The sequence below is a fragment of the Anopheles stephensi genome, chromosome 3 (genome assembly GCF_013141755.1).
Source record: "Anopheles stephensi strain Indian chromosome 3, UCI_ANSTEP_V1.0, whole genome shotgun sequence".
Taxonomy (NCBI): Eukaryota; Metazoa; Arthropoda; class Insecta; order Diptera; family Culicidae; genus Anopheles; species Anopheles stephensi.
The window spans coordinates 10,287,489-10,308,950 of NC_050203.1; the positions used below are offsets into that span (position 1 = coordinate 10,287,489).

The following is a 21,462-nucleotide window of genomic DNA, read 5'->3' on the forward strand; positions in this document are numbered from 1 at the left end:
CGATAATATCATTCGAAAAAAAAATCCTGAAACCATTCGAAAGCCAAGCATGATGGGAGTGGTAAGTTTAAGTAAATTACCTTAAATGCAAGCAATTTAAAATTTAACCAGAAGAAAATAGCAAAAGAAACAGCTGGATAAACTACAATAGCAGACAAAATGAACGTGCACCGGCATCGCCACGTGCCGGCTCGATAAAGAAACAAACTCGCCCATGTAAACGCACAACCCGTCACAACATCCCAATGTTGTTGTTATTGTCTTGCGCGCGTTTTCCCAGCATCCATCGCTCCCGTCATGAATCCCGGCGAAAAGTACGAAAAGGACATTCCGAAAAGGTTGCAGCATGATGCGATATTTGCCGAAAAAGTTACTCTCTCGCGGCAGTGTTCGGTTGTGTACGTAATTACCGCGGATAAGCGTTTGTTTGAGGTTCGGAAGCGAGCGATTTTGAGTGAAGTTTCGCTGGTACAGAACGCCACGGCTGATGCATCCAACCACCATCACAATCCGCTTATAAACAACTCCCGGCTGTTTAACGATACCCCGTACGATATGGATACATCTCCGGTTATAGACTTCCAAGGCTCCGGAACGATAAGCATCAAACTGTTCCGTGCAAACGATGGAACCAAGCGCAAGCTGTTCATACTCGTTCAGCTGGATCGAACGTTGATTGTGGTCGAGCGAAGGACCGTCGATGGTTGCGATGGCAACGGGATGTTGGTGGTTCACACGCGGTTCGAAGAGTTCCATCAACTCGCGTTAGTAGAAAGCACCCAGCGCCCAGGAAGCTGTGCAGTTCGTATCGATTTAGACGATCGAGATGAACCGATAGTAACGGACTTCCTGGATGGGTCCTTCAGGCGTGCTGGATCGTCCGCTTCCCTGGAAGATAATTTTACCTGCTTCGATGAGGTGCTAAAACTATTGCGTGAACAAACGGCCGAGCGAAAAGCGCAGCTAGAAACGTCCCGCCTGACCTTAAGCGAAGTATTTAACGGGCTAAACGAACGGATGAAAACGGTTCCTCCGCTGCTACGATCATCCAATCCGGAAGAAAAAATTCCCCTGGTGCGTTACGGCGAGCTGTGGAAAAAGATCCACAACGATCGTTTGCTGATCGGTTTCCCACTGTACAACTGCACGTACAAGCGGTAAGTGAACGACAACCGTTTTTGTTTGCTAGAATTTTATTATTGCCATTTCTTTTCGTTTACGTTTCTACTGCGCGCACTCTAGAGACAATCGTTCAAATGTTAAGATTTTAGGAAAGAAACGTTTGAAAACGGTACAAACTACACACATACGTACTATCTTCTTTTTCCGTTCCCAACGCGTAGCATTTTTTGCGAGCAAAGTTTTGGTCTAATTGGTACGGGGAATTTCGAATTTATCGATCGATTGCTGGAGGTTGTCTTTTACCTCATTTTTGCTACTATTCCGTAAGCAGAACGTTTGGTTTAGAATAGAAATTTATCGCGATCGGCTTGACCGACGATATCTTCGCTCTGATATCATGATATCCTGGTTTGTACATTTGACGACCATTTTTTTTTTCGTTTGACTTGGAATTGATATCTTTGGTGTTGAAACTTACGTTGGAATAGGAAAGAAATACTTGTTCAGCTACCTTAAAGCCTCAAGCTATAAACGATGCGCTGTTTCAGCGCTTGATGAAACCCAAAACTGAATCTACGCGCCTCGAAACGAAAACGATTCTTCTTCATAACGCATGACTAGTTCAATGCACAAATTCCAACGCTTTTAATAAGACAGGATTGATTTTTGGAAGCAGAAGTGTATTCCCCCCCCCCCCCCTCCAGTTTGCTAATCACACTAAAGAAAAGCAACCGAAAGGGGCTTAGAGTAGGTAAAATGGTCGCGCGTGGTTCGAATGCTTCGAACAGAATGAACGGGTCTCAACAAACATGCTATCTACCTTACAAACTAGTATCAATCACGATTTGGTTCGATCGTAAGCCTCGTTTTACTTGCGAAAGCTGCTTATTCGCCACTCCCCAGCTGGGTTGCCCTTTTGGAGCTTAATTTACTACATTCAAAAAGAATGCCCTTCCTGGGCCCGCTTTCGCCGAATTTGAATTTGCATAAAGGTAAAACGAACGAACAAAAACAAACCCATGGACAAACTGGTCGAGAACGAAATGACACCGAAATGGATGCAAATTTAGTTTACCGTCTCTTAACCGCTAATGGACGTTTCTCTATGTATATGTATAATATTGGGTGTTTTGATTATCCTTTTTGTCTTTTTTTGTTTTCAAATATGTAGAAAATAGTCGGCCGCTCCGCTGCTGGCGTGCTTGCGTGTTTGTTTGTTTCCTTTTTTTTGTTTTGCTTTACTTTTAATATAATCCTCTACTAATCCTAAAGCTGTTCCGCAGTAGTTGTCTTTTTTCTGTTCAGTGTTTCTGTGTGTTTGTGTCTTTTCTGTTGCTTGCTAGGCCGCCCAAAATGCGTCCAATCACCACCCATCAAGGGATGCTTAGTAGTTGTTCATAGTCGTTTGGCCTATAGGTGCGACCTCTATCGGGAAAATGGCGGAACTTGCTATCACTAGTAATTTGACGTAATGGTGATGTGTGCGTTTTTGTTTTTTGCTACAGAACGAACCAAGGGGGTATTTGGAAAAGGAGTGTCTTAGTGTGTGTCCTAGTGATCTATCATCAAGTAACAATTTTGTTTCTTCCGCTCGGGGATAGTTGCCTCTAGTTTGGTTAAAATATGTCTTCCAACTTTTCAAGAACTCGCCACGAAAGTCGTCCTCCCCCCCATTCCCCTAGTCCTTATAGTACCCCTTGGCACTGTAACCGAACAGTTCGAAATCGAACCGATAGTAATCGTACAGTCCCCGGACCTGGGCACCGTCCAGCTCCGAGAAGAACTTCATCAGCATATCGTTGGTGTGCGCACCCTTGCCGGCATTTTTCCACTGCGGCTTTATCACGCTGTCCAGGTGGCCGATCGAGATGAGATAGTTCTGGTCCTCCTCGAGCGTCTCGAACTTGGCTATCACATCGTAATGGAAGAAGCAGGGCGTACAGAAGTGCGTCACCGGCACCCAGTGCATATCGATCTCGAAGTGTGGATGTTTCACCTCATCCAGCAGGTAATTGACAAACTCGGAAAACGTTGGATACTTTAGCAGTGTTGTGGGCTGCGTTGCGGGAGAGGAAGGAACGAAGAGAGGCAAAAGGTTAAAAGGTGGTTTCGTTTTTTCTTCTCAAACTAGACACTTCGTTACCTTCCCGTTGACCGTTTTCCTGTACTTCTGTATGATGCGATTGCCCAGCTTGTGGTGGTGCGAGTTGGGTAGGGCATACTGGATCTTGTCCTTGTACGCACTGACCAGCCGCTCGAACGGATGTCGCACGATAATGAACGATATCGATTCGTTGATGGCTTCCTTTAGCTGATGATAGCAATGAGATAGTGAACGAGGGGCGAAACGATAGAGAAGCGCAAACAAGCGGTAGTTATCGATATGGAAATTTGCTATTTGATTATCGCGCTAGTGGGGTAATAATGAAATCAATCGGCTCAGGGCAAAAGGGCACACAAAAGGGCCTTTTTGTTCCTTTTTTCTCGCTGGTAGCGAAATTATCATGTTCTCGGTATCTTGTTTGCATATTGTATGTGTCAGAAGGCTATACGAAGTGCGCCATCAGGTGCCCTGATCCGTTATTGATTTCTACGGACAAATTGTGCCCGAACGTTCCATAAATTAAGAGCTGTGTGAGGGTGAAGTAAAACAAGGCGAATGTACCTTTTCAACCGATGGTCTAGGATACTTTTGCCGGGCGAGCTGCAACGGGACATCCTTCGTCTTGCGCAGAAACTGTGGGGAATAGCCGGCCATCAGATTAAAGTTGTACATCCAGGAGGTGGAGGCCGCCTTAAACACGTTGCACCACACGAGATGGTACTCGTGCTGTATCAGATATTCCCACGCCTTCGGTTTGTAGTTGTGCTCTGGATGGTCAGGATAAAGAGGAGAGGAATAGACCAACTTGCTCCACCGACATAACGGGACAAAACAAAAAAAAACTTACTGGACTCGTTCAATCGGTACTCGGCACACTTTTTCTGCAACCGCTCGACCCGATGCTCCATGCGCTGCTTCATGTAGTCCATGTCCAGCCGGTACTGGCTGTTGATTGTGCTATTCTTAACGCTGGTGCGCTGGTAGTGGTAGTGGTCGTGATTCTGCCGGTCATGTTGTGCGTGCTGCCGATGCTGCACCAGCCGGAGATGGTGAACGGCTCCGTCCGCTGGATGAATGGGCGCACGGAACTGTAGCAACTGCTGGCGTGCCGAACCATTGCCGGCGATAGCTCCATACTGTGGCGCAAGGATCGCAAGGGGCGTAAGTGGTGTATTGCAAATAATTAAACAAGATTAGTGAGCAGGAAGGACGTGGGGGATGTAGGTACATTTAATAAGATTATTCTTCTACAACAAATTGCTCCCTTTTCCCTGGAACGGATAGTTTCCCCCTATTTCGTGGTCCTACGTCAATGTTAACCTCCTCTGCTAAATTATCACCCTGTACACGCTGGGACGGCGTCATCTAATGGCATTTTAATTTCATTCAAACAAATCATGACCACCAGACACCGGACAATCACACCGTGTATTCGTGGACCAATCGCGTGCTTTGTGCCATTATTTACGCCTTCATTATTATGGTAAAATATTACGAATGGTCCCATCTCGCTGGATGTGTCAAATTGAGCCGCAATAGAAGAGATTGACCTATTGCTGGTGCGTTGTGTGGTCGGACTAACACTGCGGCTACTGCAGCTGGAGTCGTCTTGCGAAACAGCACGCCGAATGAATGGGTGGTAATTATGCGGTACCCATTTCGTTATACCCATTCAAACTGGACCGGGGAGCTATGTCGCAGTGTGGCCTACGCTTCTGTCTGACGTTGACAGTTTCATTTAGCGAGAAGCCGCTTATACAACAGGAAATCCGATAGTGAAATGTACAACAAAAAAGTATCCTCACAAGGCTTTATAGATAAAAATTGCAAAACGAGGTTTTTTTTGCCACCATCACGTGCGTGTCATGATGGAGGCGCCTGGTAGCTGCTATAAATTAAGCTTTTATTTTTCGTTTCTCTCTATCTCTCTCCACTCCTAGCTGACTGTTCGACACGGAATATGTTCGTTCCGGTACGGTTCCATCAATAATCCCGTACCGGTTGACCTACATTGCATAAGAGATAATAATGCACCATATGCAACCTCGATTGCCAGTGTGGATCCGTCAGCAAACGGGGGGGGGGGACGGGCGGGAATGTCAGTGGACGGCACGTTGCACTGTCCGTCCCAGTAGTGGGTGATTTAAAACATCCTTTTTCGGCAATATTGTTTTCCCGTTTGGTGTTGCACATAACCCAAAAATGCTTTCAGTTATGCAAAAGAAAAACTGCGCTTTCGAACAGGCGCTTCGCCTTCGATGGTGCGGGTTTGACATTGAGTTTTCTACACACTTTCCGCCCTATCGATAGTGCTAGCCGGTGGAAGATATATTGTTTGCGCTTCAGTTCTCTAGGTCCTGTCCATAAAACCCGGGAAATCGTACCCATAACCGTAAGCATATTTCTGGTCAACTTCGGGTTTCTCTTGGCATGCTTCCAGCTCATGCTCGTCAGGTCGTAAGTGATGGTGTTTCCGAAGATTATCTACAAAACTAAAAGCGGTCGGTGCGGTGGTGGGTCAGTGGTGTGTTTCAAAATTGTGATCGGCCAAACTCACTGACCGGAACTATCGATTTGTTTTCGTTTGCAGCAAAGCGTGTGTGAGTGTTTGGTTTTCGTAAGGATGAATGTTTGCCATGCTATAAAGTGTATCCTGCAGACCCTTTTTTGACCGTGTTTTTTCAGTTGGCAAAGGTTTGTACATAAATTTAACCTTCTATAAAGTTCTGCGAGTCTTGCTGCAAACCGACTGTAAACAAAATAAACTATCTTGTCGATCGATGAAATTTAAATATTTGGCCTGTTATATAGAATGTTGAAAGGTCTCCCAGGCTCCTTCTGATCACTTCTGAGGGGCTTTAAAAAAGCTCGGAACAGCGCTGTGCTGGTGAGGATGTCGAGCGTACGATAAGCGTAAAATTTAATTTCCGTTTCTCACTCAGAACGGATCCTCTTGGGAGTGCAAAGTTATTTCGATCTGGTACTGGTACCACTTTTTCAACTAGGATTTTTTTCTATTTCTTTCTATAAAATTTCCTTCCTTCTAAAAAATAAAAAGATTGAAAATATTTAAATATACATATAGTTGTCGTCCATCATCTCAACAACTTCACCCAGCATTGTGAAGAACGTTGTGGTGGTCCTGAAGTTTCAAACTCAAGTGCTCTTGTTTGGTTTTCCTTCCTCAAGGTGCGCTACATAAGATTTCCCGGGCGGACAGAAAAAAGAGTGAAGTAAAAGAAGAGGATCCCATCACACCGCACGACGACGACGACGACGACGACGGCAAATTGTTCGCTTTAGCTGTCATTTTTAAATTCTTGCCCGAGAAGCAGTTTCCAGTGTCTGCTTTTGTTCTCGATGCCGTTGCGTTTTTCCTTGCAGATAGTTGAGTCTTATCGTCCTAACGGACCGCTCGGTGTTTGTCAAGTAAAATGAACAGCGCGCAGGGCGAAGGATCATAGACGCTTGACCTCGTGTAGAATCGGTGTTTCTTCTCCGTCGTCTCCCTCGCTTCCGGTTGCACCCGGAACGTGAAATCTTCCGGATGTGTGTTTCCTTCGTTTGTCCCAGGGCAAAAACAAAAAAACACAAGCGGAGTGTTTCAAGCCTCCTGTTAGCTCGTAAGCGGCTAGAAAGCGCAGATAGCGCTGCACACTCTTTTATGGCGTAATTAAGAATGTGGTAAATGTGGCATCGTTTCGTCACGTACCGCGGGTAATGGGTGCTTCAAGCTCCGGAGAAGATTAAAACCGGAAACACAGGGAAGTATGGCCGATGAATGGGGGTGCTAGGATTTGGAACGGTGCCACGGCGTTGCTGTCCTTTTGGGTGGGCGCGATATCCTTTATGTCCTTTATTCAAGGCACACTCACACACACACACGAAAAAAAAAATCCGGAGAGGTAGTAGTATTGCTTTTGTGCATTCCATTCCCGTATTTTTGCCTGGTGCTAGAGTTGAACCGAAGGTGTGTGTGTGTTTGCGTTGACAAAAAAACACATTCACGTCCCTATTCGACTGTGAATCGAATATTTGCTTTGAAAAGAATACCAAGGAGAAAACCGAAGGAAAAACACAAAGATCAACATCAGTGGAAAAGTTGTTCGACTACGCTTGTCAAGTTTAAGTGGCGTTGGTAGAAATCGTTGGCCACATCCGGGCGGTGCAACCGTGTGCTTATTGGATTACGTGTGTCTGTGTTCAAAACCACCGCCGCCATTGTGAAAACCCAGGGAAAACGACTATAAATTCCGATATCGTTTTGCCGAGCCGGTAACATTCCGGACAGCGTCGTGTCATTTCTTTGACTCGAGAAACCTATACCGTCACGTTCACTTGCCACGGCCAGGCGAGGAATATTGAGGGGGAAAACAGGGAGGATGATGGGGCCATGTGCTACATGAGACATGCTTTTGGTGGTTTCATTTATCGCCATGTAGCACCTGCGGAACAGTCTCCGTGTGGGCACAAACATTTGATCGCCAGAATCAGCAGCAAATTTGCATTGTGAGGATGAATGCAGAATGCTTGCGACAGCTGTGTGTGTGTGTGTGGGTTCTCTGCCGTGGGCAGGGATATATGTTGGATGACTTTTACGTGTGTCGTCCTTTTACGATGAGCCGAATGTATCGACACGCGGCACCGGGTTGAAGATTGAATCCGATCCGAGCGCTTTGTGTAAATGAATGCGTTGTAAATGAATGAGGCATGCGTTCGACCACAAAGGCGAAAGAAAAGTGTCCTCGAGCGTTTGATATTCCTTCCGGGTTGCGGTGCTCCTGGGAAAAGCTTTTGTTTGACAGAAACAAACCATGGAAACCGTCCGCTTCTTGAAAGCTCACAACGACCAACCCGGTAAGACATGTGTATGAATGTCGCTTTAGATTCTCACATAGTCTCTGCTGGCAGTTTCCGGCAATAAAAAAAGGGAAAGAGAAACCTCTACCGGGAAAAATACTGGCACGTCTATTCTGCCGATGCGGAAAATCAACACACATTTGTGTGACGGCAGGGTGCGTTGGAATGTGACTTTTCCGATTATGGGAAATGGCAGACCTGTGGCAAAGTAAACTTCAATCAACGATTCATTTGGACCCGATCGGGTACATACACGCGCCACACACTTGACACTCCATGTAACTCCCCATTGCCGGGCTGTTTTACAGAACATTCTCGTTACCTTTTTTTGGGTGAGATGAGCCCACAGCACGGTGTGAGGTATGATCTCTGTGAGGTCGGGTGTGTGTGTTGTTTGCGATGGTTTTATTTTTCGCTCCGGGCATCCTAGATCCTACGCCGGATACACGCCATGTTCTGGTGTCCTAGTTTTGCTTCAGTTCTATTTTCTTTTCTTTTTTTGGGGGACCAAGAAGAGGTTGCTTCCGGTGGGAAGCTATGCGAGCTATGAAAACACGCTCCGCCTAGATGCCTAGATATATTGATCGCTGAGTATTTGACTTGCAGAAATGTAGCAACCATTCTAAAGGCACATTCCTAGTTTAATGTGGGAAACCTCGGCCGGAGGAACTGACGGAAACGGTTAATTTTGGTGAAAAACTTCAATTTTGCATATAAATTCGAATTTTCTCCTCTTATATTGAGCCTAAATGCTTTGAAAAGCAATAAAACTTCGGCTTAAGTCCTCATCGGTAGGGGCAGCTTTTATAGCAACCACCTGAACCACCTGAAGAAGGGTGCTGACGCGTAACGCAACACGATTGGCCTTGTGGTCGTAAACCGTTGTTTGCCAGGAAGTCGTTTGATTTGTAGCAGTTATCGATTATCGGACACTAAACGATTGGGCAAAGAATTAAAAATGAAGAGGGCGCCCCCCCCCCCCCCCGAACACAGTCTCTCGTCTCTGATTCAAGTGTTACCTTTCCGCTCGATAGCATTCCCTCCCCAAACGGCACCTGTCCTGTATACAGATTACGGGATAGGAAAAGTCCAACAAAAGACAAAACCGAATCACAAAGCACACCGGCAAGGCATCATTACAGATCACTTTACTCGTTTTGTGCTCGTCCCTAGCTGTCCACGACGGATCATAAAACCATTGGACCCTTCAAGCCTGTCCAAGGCGTAGCGAGCAAAAGGTTTAGATTTCGCGCCACGTGCCGCTGCTGTGCCTCGAAGTACACTCTTGGGGTTGAATAAATTTGGCCGTACGGTAAGGGCTATTTAGACGCGTTTCGGCTTATGTAAAGGCTAAACAATTGAAACACAGAGCAGCCCGGGGCAAGTTGCTGGGCTGCCAGCTTGTTTGGGACGGCTTTCCTTTCTCTGCGAAGTGTGTCACTCGGTATCCGCCGCGAACCGAGGCACAAATAAATTGAAACAGATATTGAACTTTTTTGGCTTTGTTCTTTGGGGATCCTTCTTGCTACGGGCCACTTGACGTGATGTGATCCCTGTTGAGTATTGCTTGTGCTTGTTTCTCTCTTTGGTTTTATTTTCCGAGTAGTAAGGTTTTGTTTGAAGGTGGTGCCCTCAACTCGTCCAAAAAGAGTTCCCATCTTCTTGCCATTTTCTGTATGGGTCGATGGGACAACTCGTTGTTATCCGACGCGTCCAATGAATGGATATGGGGACGAAATCTCGGGCAAACGATTCTCACCCCGTTCCCAACCAATGCTGTCTATCGACCCGAACTTCGAAACACCAACCAGTTTTGTATCGAACCAGGATCCATCAATTACTGGGTCAATGGCAGTACAAACAAAGCCTGTTATCCTTTCGTTGGTTTTTGGGCATATTGAGCGAGGGGTTCGATGTACGATTCATGCCACCGTCACGAGCAAGGAACGAGCTGTTGGAAGTATCCAACAGTAGCTCGGACATTACCGAATTGATAAATAAGTACGATGGGGAGCTCTCTTCGGTTCGTCGAGAAAGCACAATCGACACGAGAAGAAGGAGTGTTTTGTTTGGGAATTGCCTACTGTTTAGGAACCTTCTGTCCATTTGTGTGGATATTATCAAATGGAGCATTGTATCACGGTCGGTCGGTAGCAAAGGGAAAGGTTCCTTGATTTCATTTGTCATTGGAAAAGGATTTAATTTTAGATTGAACTGTGCTGGGGATTGCTTGCGGTAATCATGTAAAGAGTCGTTACGTTCCGTCATTATCCGGCTCAATAATTTCCCACGCGTGGTGGCATTGTTCTAGCCCGAAGGAGGATAGGTGCGGCAACGGAAACGATGTCATTGAACATTGTTTGTAGATTTATTATTGAAACCCCATTTGGAAGCTAAGTAGGGGCCACGTTTTCTACGATTATGGCGTAGAGTGTCGGGTTATAAGAATAGAACGTGCGATCATTAAGTTATCTCTGTCCATCCGCTTTGAATGGAGAATTACGTTATCAATGGTTCAATTGTAAGCGTTAAGAATAGCGAACATTATCTTTGGGACACTAATAGATTGCTATAGCCGGAATACGAGCGGGTGGAACCGAGCTCGCTTGTTATTCATTCATCCGTTTGTGATTCATTGAGGTCCATTGGGACTTTGACATGCGAGTCTAACTATTGTGTAAAGTATGTACGAAGCGGTTTAGTATTTATAGAAACGGGAAGAAAGAATAAGGATTTTTTTACGTGTCATAAAAAATTATAGCAACATCAGTTCTATCAGTGTTCTATCGACTAACTTCAACGTCAAACCGCTATGCCATAAGACTTTGCATTGCATTGTTCTCTCACAAAACATCTCCTTCTATCGACTAAGCATCTAAATCTGTTTGCCTTTCCATTAAACTTACCGTATACTGTCGAAATCGGTAGAGATGATCGGAGGTGATTAGGTAGAGTACGGTGAGCGGAATAACTGAGAGGGTGGTAAAGAATAGAAAGAGGCGCTTAATGATGCGCCATTTGGTCCTGGTGTGTCCTTTCATGTAGTCGTGCCACGCTTTCGTCCATCGATCGTCCTTCGATCCGATAAGACGTCCACTGAGAAAGGGAAGAGGTGCCAAAGAGTGACGAGTTGGTTCACTCTTCAGTGTTTAACCGGCGTCGGACGCGGCAGGAATGTTGTGCAGAGAGCGGCACGAAGAGAGAGAGAGAGAGCGTGAGCCGTCCACCACCGGCAGACGGGGCGAAGGTATTCTGGACCACACGTACTACTTCCGTGGGGGGGGAGAAAAATTCTCAAGAACCGTAGTACATTGGAGCGTAGTGTTGCTGCTGTTGGTGGTGAGGCATAATTGCACCCGGAGTTGAGATTGAAGGAGAAAAAGGTGTACACGGACGTTGATTGATTGCGCTGTGATTAGCGGTGATCCCTATTCGGACACGATCCTGTCACAAGTGCTCAGGAAAGGGCACGGCATCGAAATCTAAAGAGAGAGAGAGAGGGAGAGAAGGAAAGGGAAGATAATGACAGTTTTGTTGTTGTGTTAGCTTTCGGTCCAGAGGCAGGAAATGGGCGCATCCGTGAGGGTACCGTGAGGTTTTCTTGCTCATTTACATCTTCGCCTTTTCTCCGTGCAGTTCCGGTAAGAGCGATGATGCTAGCACGAAGATAATGTGATGAGCTGCAATTACGCATTAGCTCTGCTTTTACTTGGCACCAATTGGGAGAATGCCACTGTGGTGTGTGTGTATGTCATTAGCCAGTCTTAGCTCAGACTTTTCTGAACGGTGTGTGACAGAGAGTGAGGATAACAACTACTTCGGGCGGTGGATGGTCGTCGGCAGTATGTGAGGCAGATTTGCTCGGTACTTCAGCAGGGTAAAAACATTGGATAATTGGTGTGTGGGTGGAAAGTACGATTGGGGGATATGATTGGAGCTGCTTAAGAATGGCTATAATCTGACAGGCGAGTGGCTAAGGGAAGCAATTGCTTGCTGGCTGAATGAAGTACTTAAGATAAGAGTTTTGTTGGAATTCCTGCTGGATTGGGGCGCAAAATAGAGCTTTACAAAACAACAATCCACATGTTTGTTGCACTCGTACGAGTAGTTTGGAAGAAGTAAGCTCATTTTAACTAATTACAGCAAGAGTCATATAAAATTCAGAAATATGCCTTTAGGATGAAATAAGAATTATAGGAACTTTGGTGGGAAGATGAAGGTTAATCTTTGCAACAATTTATTACAACGCTTTTCCCTAAAATTAAAACTTGACTTGGCAAAATGAAATATTCCTTTTATTATCAACTGTGTAAATTGTTCAATAAGTTAAATTTTTTGTCTTCTTCTTGGCTTAACAACGTTCTCGTGCTCATGTCGGTCATATAATGGAGACTTCTTAACAACACGTAGTTGAATGGTTGGGGCGGTCCGGTGGCCGAGGCGCCGACGATCACAGGGCCGGACCGGGGTTCAAATCTCATCAAGACCGCCTCCCCGTGACTGCTTTGCTACGGGTAAAATCTAGTCACAGAAAGCCATAAATGGCAGGCTGAGACCTTTAGAGGTTGTAGTGTCAAGGAAGACGAAAAAGAAGTTGAAAAGTCAGTCCCCACTACGAAACAATGATCCGGATGGGCTTTGAGTGCTGGTCCTGCCGTATGAAGATCGGAGCTGCTATCGTCTAGGTCACCGGACCGAACTAAGTTAAATATGCGATATACTTAAATTTTAAATCTTATAGCCTTATTAATGTAATCGAATCTTTCCAAAAAGGGTGGCCAAAAATAGATTTTTCCCTGAAATTATCCTGAAAATTCTTCCAATTCCAATTGACTTCTAATAAATGCCCTTCTTGAGCTTGTTGTGTCCAGAGACTCACTTTCCAACAGCTCCAACCGTTATTAAATAATTCTTCATATATTTTTCAAATTAAAGTTACTAAGCTTCTACAGTCTCTACAGTCTTTCATCTTAATGGTGACACAAGAGAAGCTCGCATGGCGGTGTGAAACCCTCGAAAGTGTTAATAGAACACACGTTGCAGCTAATGACATGACCTAAACCAGGGCAGTTACAAGGGTGATGATTGTTGGGTAAAAACGCTCTCCCAGACACACACACCCTAGCCTGATGCTCATATTTGATTATTTTTAATGCGATGAACACAGATATATTTACAACTTAATTAAAACACACATTTCAACATCGCAACGATCTTTCACTACGAGCACCATTTGGCTGGGCTGGTGTAGTTATTTACATTTGAGTGCAGTGCTTTTGCCAAACATTTCCATCCAACAAACAAACTGTTACTGGAACTCACCGGATGGATCAACAACCAGCAACGGCACCTTGGGAAGTCTGGTTATGAAGCGCAAATGGAATGCAACGAAATTCGCTGGAAGTAGGTAAACCGAGCATGCAAAGGTTGCACCGCACAAAACTATCGCTTACGTACTAATAAACGTAAGCGCGTACGGATCGTTTCTATCAGCGGCCGCATGGTCAAACGAAAAATGAATAAAGCGATTTCGGTTTCAAAAATTCTCAACCCACTCTCCGGGGCCATAAAACTGCCATGGATCTGGGGGTAAAGTAAACGTTGGTTCGTTTTTTGTTTCGGGCTTTGGCGCTCATCCACCACCGGACGCGTTGCCTAACTTCCGAAATTAATTTCGAAGCGCTGTGGGTTGTAGGTAGTTAGGAGGGCGCTATGGATGTCACGCACAGATCTGCCCTATTCTATGAGGCTCTGAAATGCTTGTTTAATGGCTTATAATATGGGGGTTTGGTGTGTTTGTGTGCTTGCGGGGGAGGGGGGGGGGGTTGCTTTTTTATCGTCCTCCTACACAGAAGATTAGATTCTGGTTGTGTTCTATTGTGACTGGGCTTTGTTGGTGTTACTCTGTTGAGCGCGGTTTTTTTTTGTCTTTAATAAGCAGGACGTTATTGTTACTTTTCAAAAAAAGTCTTACTCTACTTTTTTTCCGCAATGCCTTTCTATAGATATCGCGCTTTAGTTCAAATGATTGAAGCAACAGATACATTTGCTTGCTTTGTTGGTGGCACTTGCCGTACTGGACACACACACACGCACACAGATACCCACCAATGAGTTTAATTGAACGCGATACGTGCACGGGCGATGTTTTGCGCGTCCGTTACGCCGCAAGATGCTCTAAGATTCATGCGATTTGATCACGCACTGATAAGAGGACCGCGCTAGTGGGCTGACAGCCGGTCCGAGGTTTCAGCCAGAACTCAGATGTACATCAAATTGATTTAACCCCTCCCCCTACAGCCAACTGGCGGGAAACAACGTGTGCAGGCAAGACGCGTTACGAAACGTGACCGTGGGCCGTACATTTGATTCTCGGCTGCGACTGCTGCACACACTGCCACCGACTGTGTACGGCGGGTTGAATCTCGAACTGTTCCCGGTAATCGAGCAGTGGTTTCCCTTTTCCGCCTTTTTGATTGCTACCTCCGGTGGGTGTGGTTGGGTGGGTGGAATGATAACGGGGGAGCGACGAGGTGGGGATAGAAATTGAAAACTGACGAGGTCAAGAGATACTTATGTTGCCAATGTGAAGGCCATTTCAAAGCGGTTGCGAGAGATTGCGTGTGTTTTCGGATCCTTTGCCTAGGGGGTTTTGTTGTGGGGTTTTTTTGTTGTTGACTACACGTTGGTGCGTTCTGGTAAGTGTAGCTGCTACTAGATAAATTATAGCAACAAGCACTCTTATCTACATTTAGTTTGATACGCAACGTGGGGTACACTGGTGGAAATAAATGTGAAGCTAATCGTTTTTTGTCTTCTAACAATCCAGACGATTATTCGCAGTACTTCACTGCAAATGGTTTCTGGGTAAGCGGTTTGGTGTAATCAATCCAATTATCACGCCCGCTTGCTAGCAGTACGTGAGGCTTTGTGGCTAATCGATGTTTAAATTTGAATTTCGTAGAAATGGGTTAGAATGGCTCAATCATTCTTCAGGGTTTTGGTCATTAGAATGATACTTATTAGTCAATCTTATTCATCTACTTTTTAATCACTTATTTTCTTGCATTGTTGGTTGATTGTTATTATTTATTATTATTTTTTTAGAATTAACATGCAAGAAAAACAAAAATCCTATTTTGTTTTTTTTATTCCTCCTGAACGGCCGTATTGCTCTTCTTTGGAAATTATTGTTGGAAAATATTTGATTCTTTGTGGAGAAAATTAAATAAGGCTATAGTAGCAATTTACCTGGTGGCAATTTTATAGTGGCAATTTACCTACAACCTCGAGAGGTCTCGGTCTGCCATTTCTAGCTTTCTGTGATTTAATTTTCCCGTAGTAAAGTAGTCAGCCCTACGCACGGGGAGGCAGCCTGGATTTGAACCCCAGGGATTTGTTTGAGTACTTGTTAAAAAAATCATGTTGATGTTCATCGATATTTTTTCCACCACTATATTATCTTAAGAATTTATTTTTAAGGAGATTTTCATCGTTTAATACTAGGCAGATTGCTCTAAAATAAACCAAACAAATAAAGGCAAAATTTCCAATCAGTCTTTTCGAATTCTCTATGCTTACTCTTATTGCCATTAGTGTGTAACTATCTAACTATTTCAAGGTTTGCGACAGCGCGACCCATTATTAAGCAGTTGTTCATTTTCCACCATCATCATGCAACGGACTTTTCATCAATAATGTAACCAGCTACATTTCACTGATACCAGGGTCCGTTTGAAAAGGGCTTGATTGTTTACAAAAAACACATTGTGCATTCACAATGCCGTCACTTTATCGCAAGTGCACATAAATCTTGTGCGATGCAAATGTTGGGCTTCAATTGGTTAGTTTATCAAAAAGGGTACCTTGGACACGGCGATGGTGTGTGTGTACCCGTCCGGTCGGCATAAAACGTGTACGGCAGTGTACAACTGCATTCGAGCGTGCTCTTGTGTCCTGCTGCTCTTATCTTGGTGTCGCGTTATGCATCCAAACGACACTCGCGTTCGTCAATAACAATCACTCAGTTAATGATGTTATCATCTTTGCCAATGCAACGAACGCGGTGGTATCGGACCGGTATTGTGGGGTACATAAACATCCACTCACACACACACACACACACACACACACACACACACCCACGATGTAGTCAGAATGGAAATTAGTGCGGACGACAACGACGACGTCCGATAACACACCGGGGTTGGGACGATGAAGGCAAAGTGAACTAATTAGCTTCGAAATTCAATTAAAAAGTTTTCCACACGCTTGTCACGACCGCTTGAGATAAGAGTGGCCCGGGTCCTGGCCTCCCGCATCAAGGCTTGAGTAAAGAACGATGTTTATGTTTTGTTCTACCTTTTTGTGCACGTAAACACACACGCTGGTATGTGCGCTATTTGTCAGCAAAGGATAAAACGATCAAGCTCTCAAACCCGGTCGATGGAGGCGCCCAGTCGAAAGCAGCGCACATGATGGTGCAAGCACGAATGATATGCAAATTAACCATTTCATACTGTGCCGTTTTGGGTAGGTTTCACAGATAAACGGCACGAAAACGGGTACGGGCTTGCCGTACTGTCTTCTTTAACATAATTAATAGTGTGTGCGGATATTGTGTTTACGGTGGGTGGATCAATTCGCGCAAACAAAAAGAGATAAAGCTCATTATGGTGAAGCATAAACACTGGCCACCAGTACTGTGAGGCCGAAGCGAAGAGACGCGATTGCACTCGAGTAAAGAGGCAAAAAAGTTAATCAGTTGGAATAATTACAAAATTCCAATCATTTTCCTTTGAAGGGCTTTTTTAATTTAATAGCTTTTGGAGCATGTTATGGAGTTCTTATTAAAAAAAACATTTTTTTTGCATAAAAATTCGATTTGTCGAGCTGATTTTGCTTCATTTTGTTAAAGCGAATTTAATTTTATCTCGTGTCACTTGAACAGGACCAACAAAAACATCAGAAACAATGGTTGTGTTGCCTGTTGCTCCGTGCGCCAAATAATGATATTGTAATTTTTGATTTTAGAAAAAAGAGTAAAACCTACTTAACAAAATTAATTTAAATTCAATAAATGGATCTGAATTTTTTTAATATTTCTCCAAACACAATCTCATTAAAAAGAATTAAAATTGAAGCTTAGAACCACTTATCGCCTTATGAATGCCACGAAGGACAACAATAACAGCCGTTGACCCTCAATCAAACCTTCCCAAAATAAAGCTGTCCACAATGCGGACACTCATCCCCAGATTGTCCCTATTTGTGTGACCCCCCTCCCAAATGCCCAGCTACAGCTTAATTCTCCCCAACACCGAAGATAAGCAACACCGCCACTATCGCTCACTAATTTTTAGATAAAGGAGAAGAAGGGCATTCGCTATGATTCAACCTCATTGGTTAAGGTTCTCCCCTTCGCTCAATGGTGTTTGCTCAATCAAACCTCATTTTTAACCCTTTGATGAACACTCTGTATCGATCTATTCTATTTCCCACGACTTCCGTTCGGGCTGAGAAAGTGCGCCGTGAATTTCTCACAGCGGCGTTGTCAAGGGAGACGAACAACAAGCACGCTCGCTACGATCTGTGGCAAATACAATGCAAACAAACTGCTGATGCGTTGGTTGCTTCGGAGGGGTACGGTTGCTACGAGCGACGACGTACTACATCATTTTCTATCGGTCTCTGACAGGGCCTAGATGCTGCTTTCTTGGTGGCTTTTGGATGCAGATAAAAGCCGAAAATTTTCCACAATTCCACGACTCCGCAAATGGGAGGTGAGTGTGTTTTGATTCTTAAAAACTGTCAATGTTTTCTCATCTGCTGTTCGTTGTAGGCAAGAAGTGCTTCACTCAATTTCGCTGGTACTCGCAGAAGAACGCTCAGATCCTACGACATACTGCTGCTGCTCCGGAGTTCTCGAACCTCCTTACACGCCAAAAAACCCGAAAGCGATTCCCTGCAGTCCTCACTGTTTTCGCAACAATTTCGCTACACACTGCACCAAGTCTCGAGAATGGAATGAATATATTGAATTTGGCTGCGATAAAGCAGAGCACATGCATTCGGAGGAACGCACGGGAATCAGTTACGCCACGGCACACTATTCTCCTACTCGTACACACCGCGGCACACCAACGTTCTTCTCTGCTACACTCTGTGCTTTTGACATTCATGCACCGGAAAACCTGTGCGGTAATAATCGCCATCACCACGGCGTGGCCTGCAGGTGACGACACACACACACAGGATCCACACTGCCGAAAATTGACCTCTCCGGTCGCCTTCCTACTACCGACTCCACTCCCGTCCCGAAATGACACGAAATTGCGCCAGAATAGCGAGAAATCACTTACAAAAATAGAACAACAACACTATTTGACGGGTGACCACCACGGCATCACCTCCACCAGAACCACCAGCATCAGCAGCGTGTCCACGGTAGACACCGCTAGAAGCATCGGGTTGACACAAAAGAGCGTGGCACTCTCGGTGGGTGATGATGTTTGGTCGGGTGCCGCTGTGTACTGAGCTTGACGCAGCCGCAAAAACCCTCCCCGACCGGGTGATGCGCTCTATGTGTCTACTGTTTCGCTTCCGGAATCGGAATTCGCAAGAACATCACTGCTCTACACACCGATAATACGCAACAAAAACACCTCGCAAGGAAGTGCGAACGCTTACCCCGCTAATCGATGATATATACACACAAACACACAGACACTCACACACACTCGGTTGTACTCCGGTCCGGTGTGTCCGGTTCCGTCGATGTTTGGCATGGAACTGTACGAGGTGGCCACCGCACGAACCGCCGTACACTTCCGAGCTGTGTAGTAGTGTCGGGTTCGGGTTCGGTTGGCTGCAGCAGTTGTAAGCGCGTGCTCTCACTCTCGCGGCCCGATATCGCCGGTCGCGGCGAACCGCAGCGAAGTGTAGTGCGTCTTCTGCTGAGTGTAGCACTGCGAAGAGAGTACACTGCCGATACGCGAGCTGAGTACTCAGTGCAGTCTGCAGTGAATTGCGTAGAACAACGCGGCGGTTCTTATGTTGCCGAAGTGGATGGGATCCAATTACCGTGAACCTACTTGCCGTGACCGCGAGCACGAGCCGTCTGTGCTTGCCATGTGTGCTGTCGGCAAACGTGCAACGGTGCAGAGCGGCTTTAGTCCTTGCGAGTGAGCGTCTACTAAAGCTGCATGACTCAAGGGGAAACGGCGCTGGAAAATGAGTGCCTAGTAACGATGCGAAGGACACTCACGTGTATTTTAGCAACCGAGGAGCAGAACAACGCTATTGTTTTTACAGTTCTTTCTTTTAAAATAATAGTTCTTGTATTAGAATATTAGTAAGATTTTAAAGTATAAGAATTGATAAGTCACTAGAATTATAAAATTCGTTGGATAATTTTTTTATAAATATTTTTGATAATATTGTCGTGTGAGTTTTAATGTTATTTGTATTTATTTGCATATTTAAATATATATTGGAATATTGAATATATTTAACTAAATTTATAAGTAACATAATTTGCTCTGCTTTTTCGTTACAGTCGTTTAACCCTAATTAATCTGCGGTTAATGTTGTTGGCCCAGAATACCGAGAAAGTTTCCTTCGCCACACGGTTCTATCGGCTGCGAGATGATGATTACGACTTTAAATCTTACCAGGAAATTATGGAGATGGAAGACGAGTTCCAAAACGATCTCACCTTTCACCAGGAATGGGTTGCTGAAAAGGTAACTAAAGACACGCAATTTCTCATGTTTCAATCTCAAAAATGCGACTCTTTTTTCTTACTTTTAGAAAAACGTTCTATACTCGGAAGAATCCGCCATATTCTTGGCGATCTGCGACCTGTCCTCGCTGATTCCACTTGGACGTGGATTTCATTTCAACTGTTTCGTCACTTACAACATCGAAACGTTCAATGCAGATTGTGAGGATGTACAATTAAACCTAGGTACCGTGGAGCTTCAGCAGCAACAACTCTGCAGCTCTGAGCTGTGGGTCCAGTTCCGCAGTGCGTCCGAAATCGGTCGTGATTTGCTCGCCGTAACGTCCACGTCTTCTGATTTTCTATCACTAGAAGTTCGGTACATACGCGAACCCACCGTCGCGATGAAGGAGTTCTGTGTCGGCAGATTAGGTTTTGTGGAAGTGGTATCGACCGGTGTAAATCAAACTGTGCTGTACTGTGCTGATAACACGTACTGGCAGGGCACGATGATAAGATTGGATCGGACGGAGGAGAAGCGTTTACGGATGAAACTATATAGCAGGTATGGTGGCAATTTATTTGATCGTCCGTATCGTATCATCCGACTAAAAATATCGTTCTCTGTCTACCCTTCGCTTAGATATCCACATCAAATACTAACGCTGCTGCAATCGATTTATGCCGATTACGAGGAGACCTGTACGATGAACCTGTGTGCAACCGCCCAGAACACAACGGAGCAAGAGCTGAAGCAACGACTTTTGGATGAATTGCAAAGCAAAATAGAACAACCGACCGAGAGAAACATGTGCATGCAAAAAGAATTCTACACCGATAAAGTTTATTGTTCGTTAGACATGCGGGAACCGCACGAAGCCGATGCCGCGTCTAGTTGATGTTGACCAGATCGCTTCCGTCACCATTGCCACGGTTGTCGATTGCAACGTGCACGTTCACCATCGCTGGATTACGATGAATCAAGGTAGGACCATCGTCTTCGCTCGGCTGATCATCCACCGTTAGGTAGGGCTCCGGATCTTTGGCGTGTTCAGCGTCCTTGAGAATGTCGACCTGGATAGCAACGGCAGGATTTTCGTCATCCGGCACGTAATGTGAATTGCTCGAAATTACACTATTACCGTCCGGCACCAGCATGGCTTTATCGACTTCCGATAGCGATGGAATGGGGTTTGCCGTTGCTAGGGCTATCGCCACGAAAACCACTAGTAGAAACAGTTTCATGTTGATTGTTTCTAATAAATTTCCACACAAGATTTCGAATCGATTCAACGCACACACGCTCTCTATTAGGTTTGAAATAAGAAGTAACACCAATTTTAGCTAACCAAAGACACAATAACGATAAAACTGGACAGCCAGATTGCTAAAGCTTTTATATGGGCCGGGAGTTGTAAAAGGAAGATGATTCGTTATCATTTTATTGAGTGTCCATGATGCTATTTTTGCGACCTACGTTTCGTGTAGATAAAAGATAGGGAAAGTGCATTTGTAAAGGATTATGAAATCGAACTTTGATTGTCGCACATGTACAGATACCGTGAACGATCCGGAGAATTTTTATTAAATTGATGTAATGAAAATCATTTTTAATCCGAACGGTGTTCAACGTATAATTTTGAATGCGTTACTT

At 44.9% G+C, this 21,462-nt stretch overlaps 2 protein-coding genes across 5 annotated transcripts; one reads left to right on the top strand and one right to left on the bottom strand.

Annotated features, from left to right (window-relative positions):
* The first annotated feature begins 231 nt into the window (after positions 1–231).
* On the top strand, positions 232–21,397 carry LOC118513128. The gene is made up of 4 exons (XM_036058545.1): positions 232–1,157; positions 19,644–19,830; positions 19,898–20,373; positions 20,452–21,397. Exons 1-4 carry the CDS (start codon positions 298–300, stop codon positions 20,705–20,707), a joined length of 1,779 nt encoding a protein of 592 aa, XP_035914438.1. The 5' UTR covers positions 232–297; the 3' UTR covers positions 20,708–21,397.
* Positions 1,362–18,982, bottom strand: LOC118513131 (carbohydrate sulfotransferase 11). Of its 4 annotated transcripts, none has more exons than XM_036058550.1 (6): positions 18,776–18,982; positions 10,993–11,568; positions 4,074–4,362; positions 3,788–3,993; positions 3,266–3,433; positions 1,362–3,178 (listed from the first exon to the last, which is right to left on the bottom strand). In XM_036058550.1, exons 2-6 carry the CDS (start codon positions 11,125–11,127, stop codon positions 2,801–2,803), a joined length of 1,176 nt encoding a protein of 391 aa, XP_035914443.1. In that variant the 5' UTR covers positions 11,128–11,568; positions 18,776–18,982; the 3' UTR covers positions 1,362–2,800. The 4 variants fall into 4 exon arrangements, with proteins under 4 accessions (XP_035914443.1, XP_035914444.1, XP_035914446.1 ...); XM_036058551.1 differs by lacking the exon at positions 18,776–18,982 and adding an exon at positions 18,448–18,748; XM_036058553.1 differs by lacking the exon at positions 18,776–18,982 and adding an exon at positions 18,217–18,406.
* Positions 21,398–21,462: the final 65 nt, after the last annotated feature.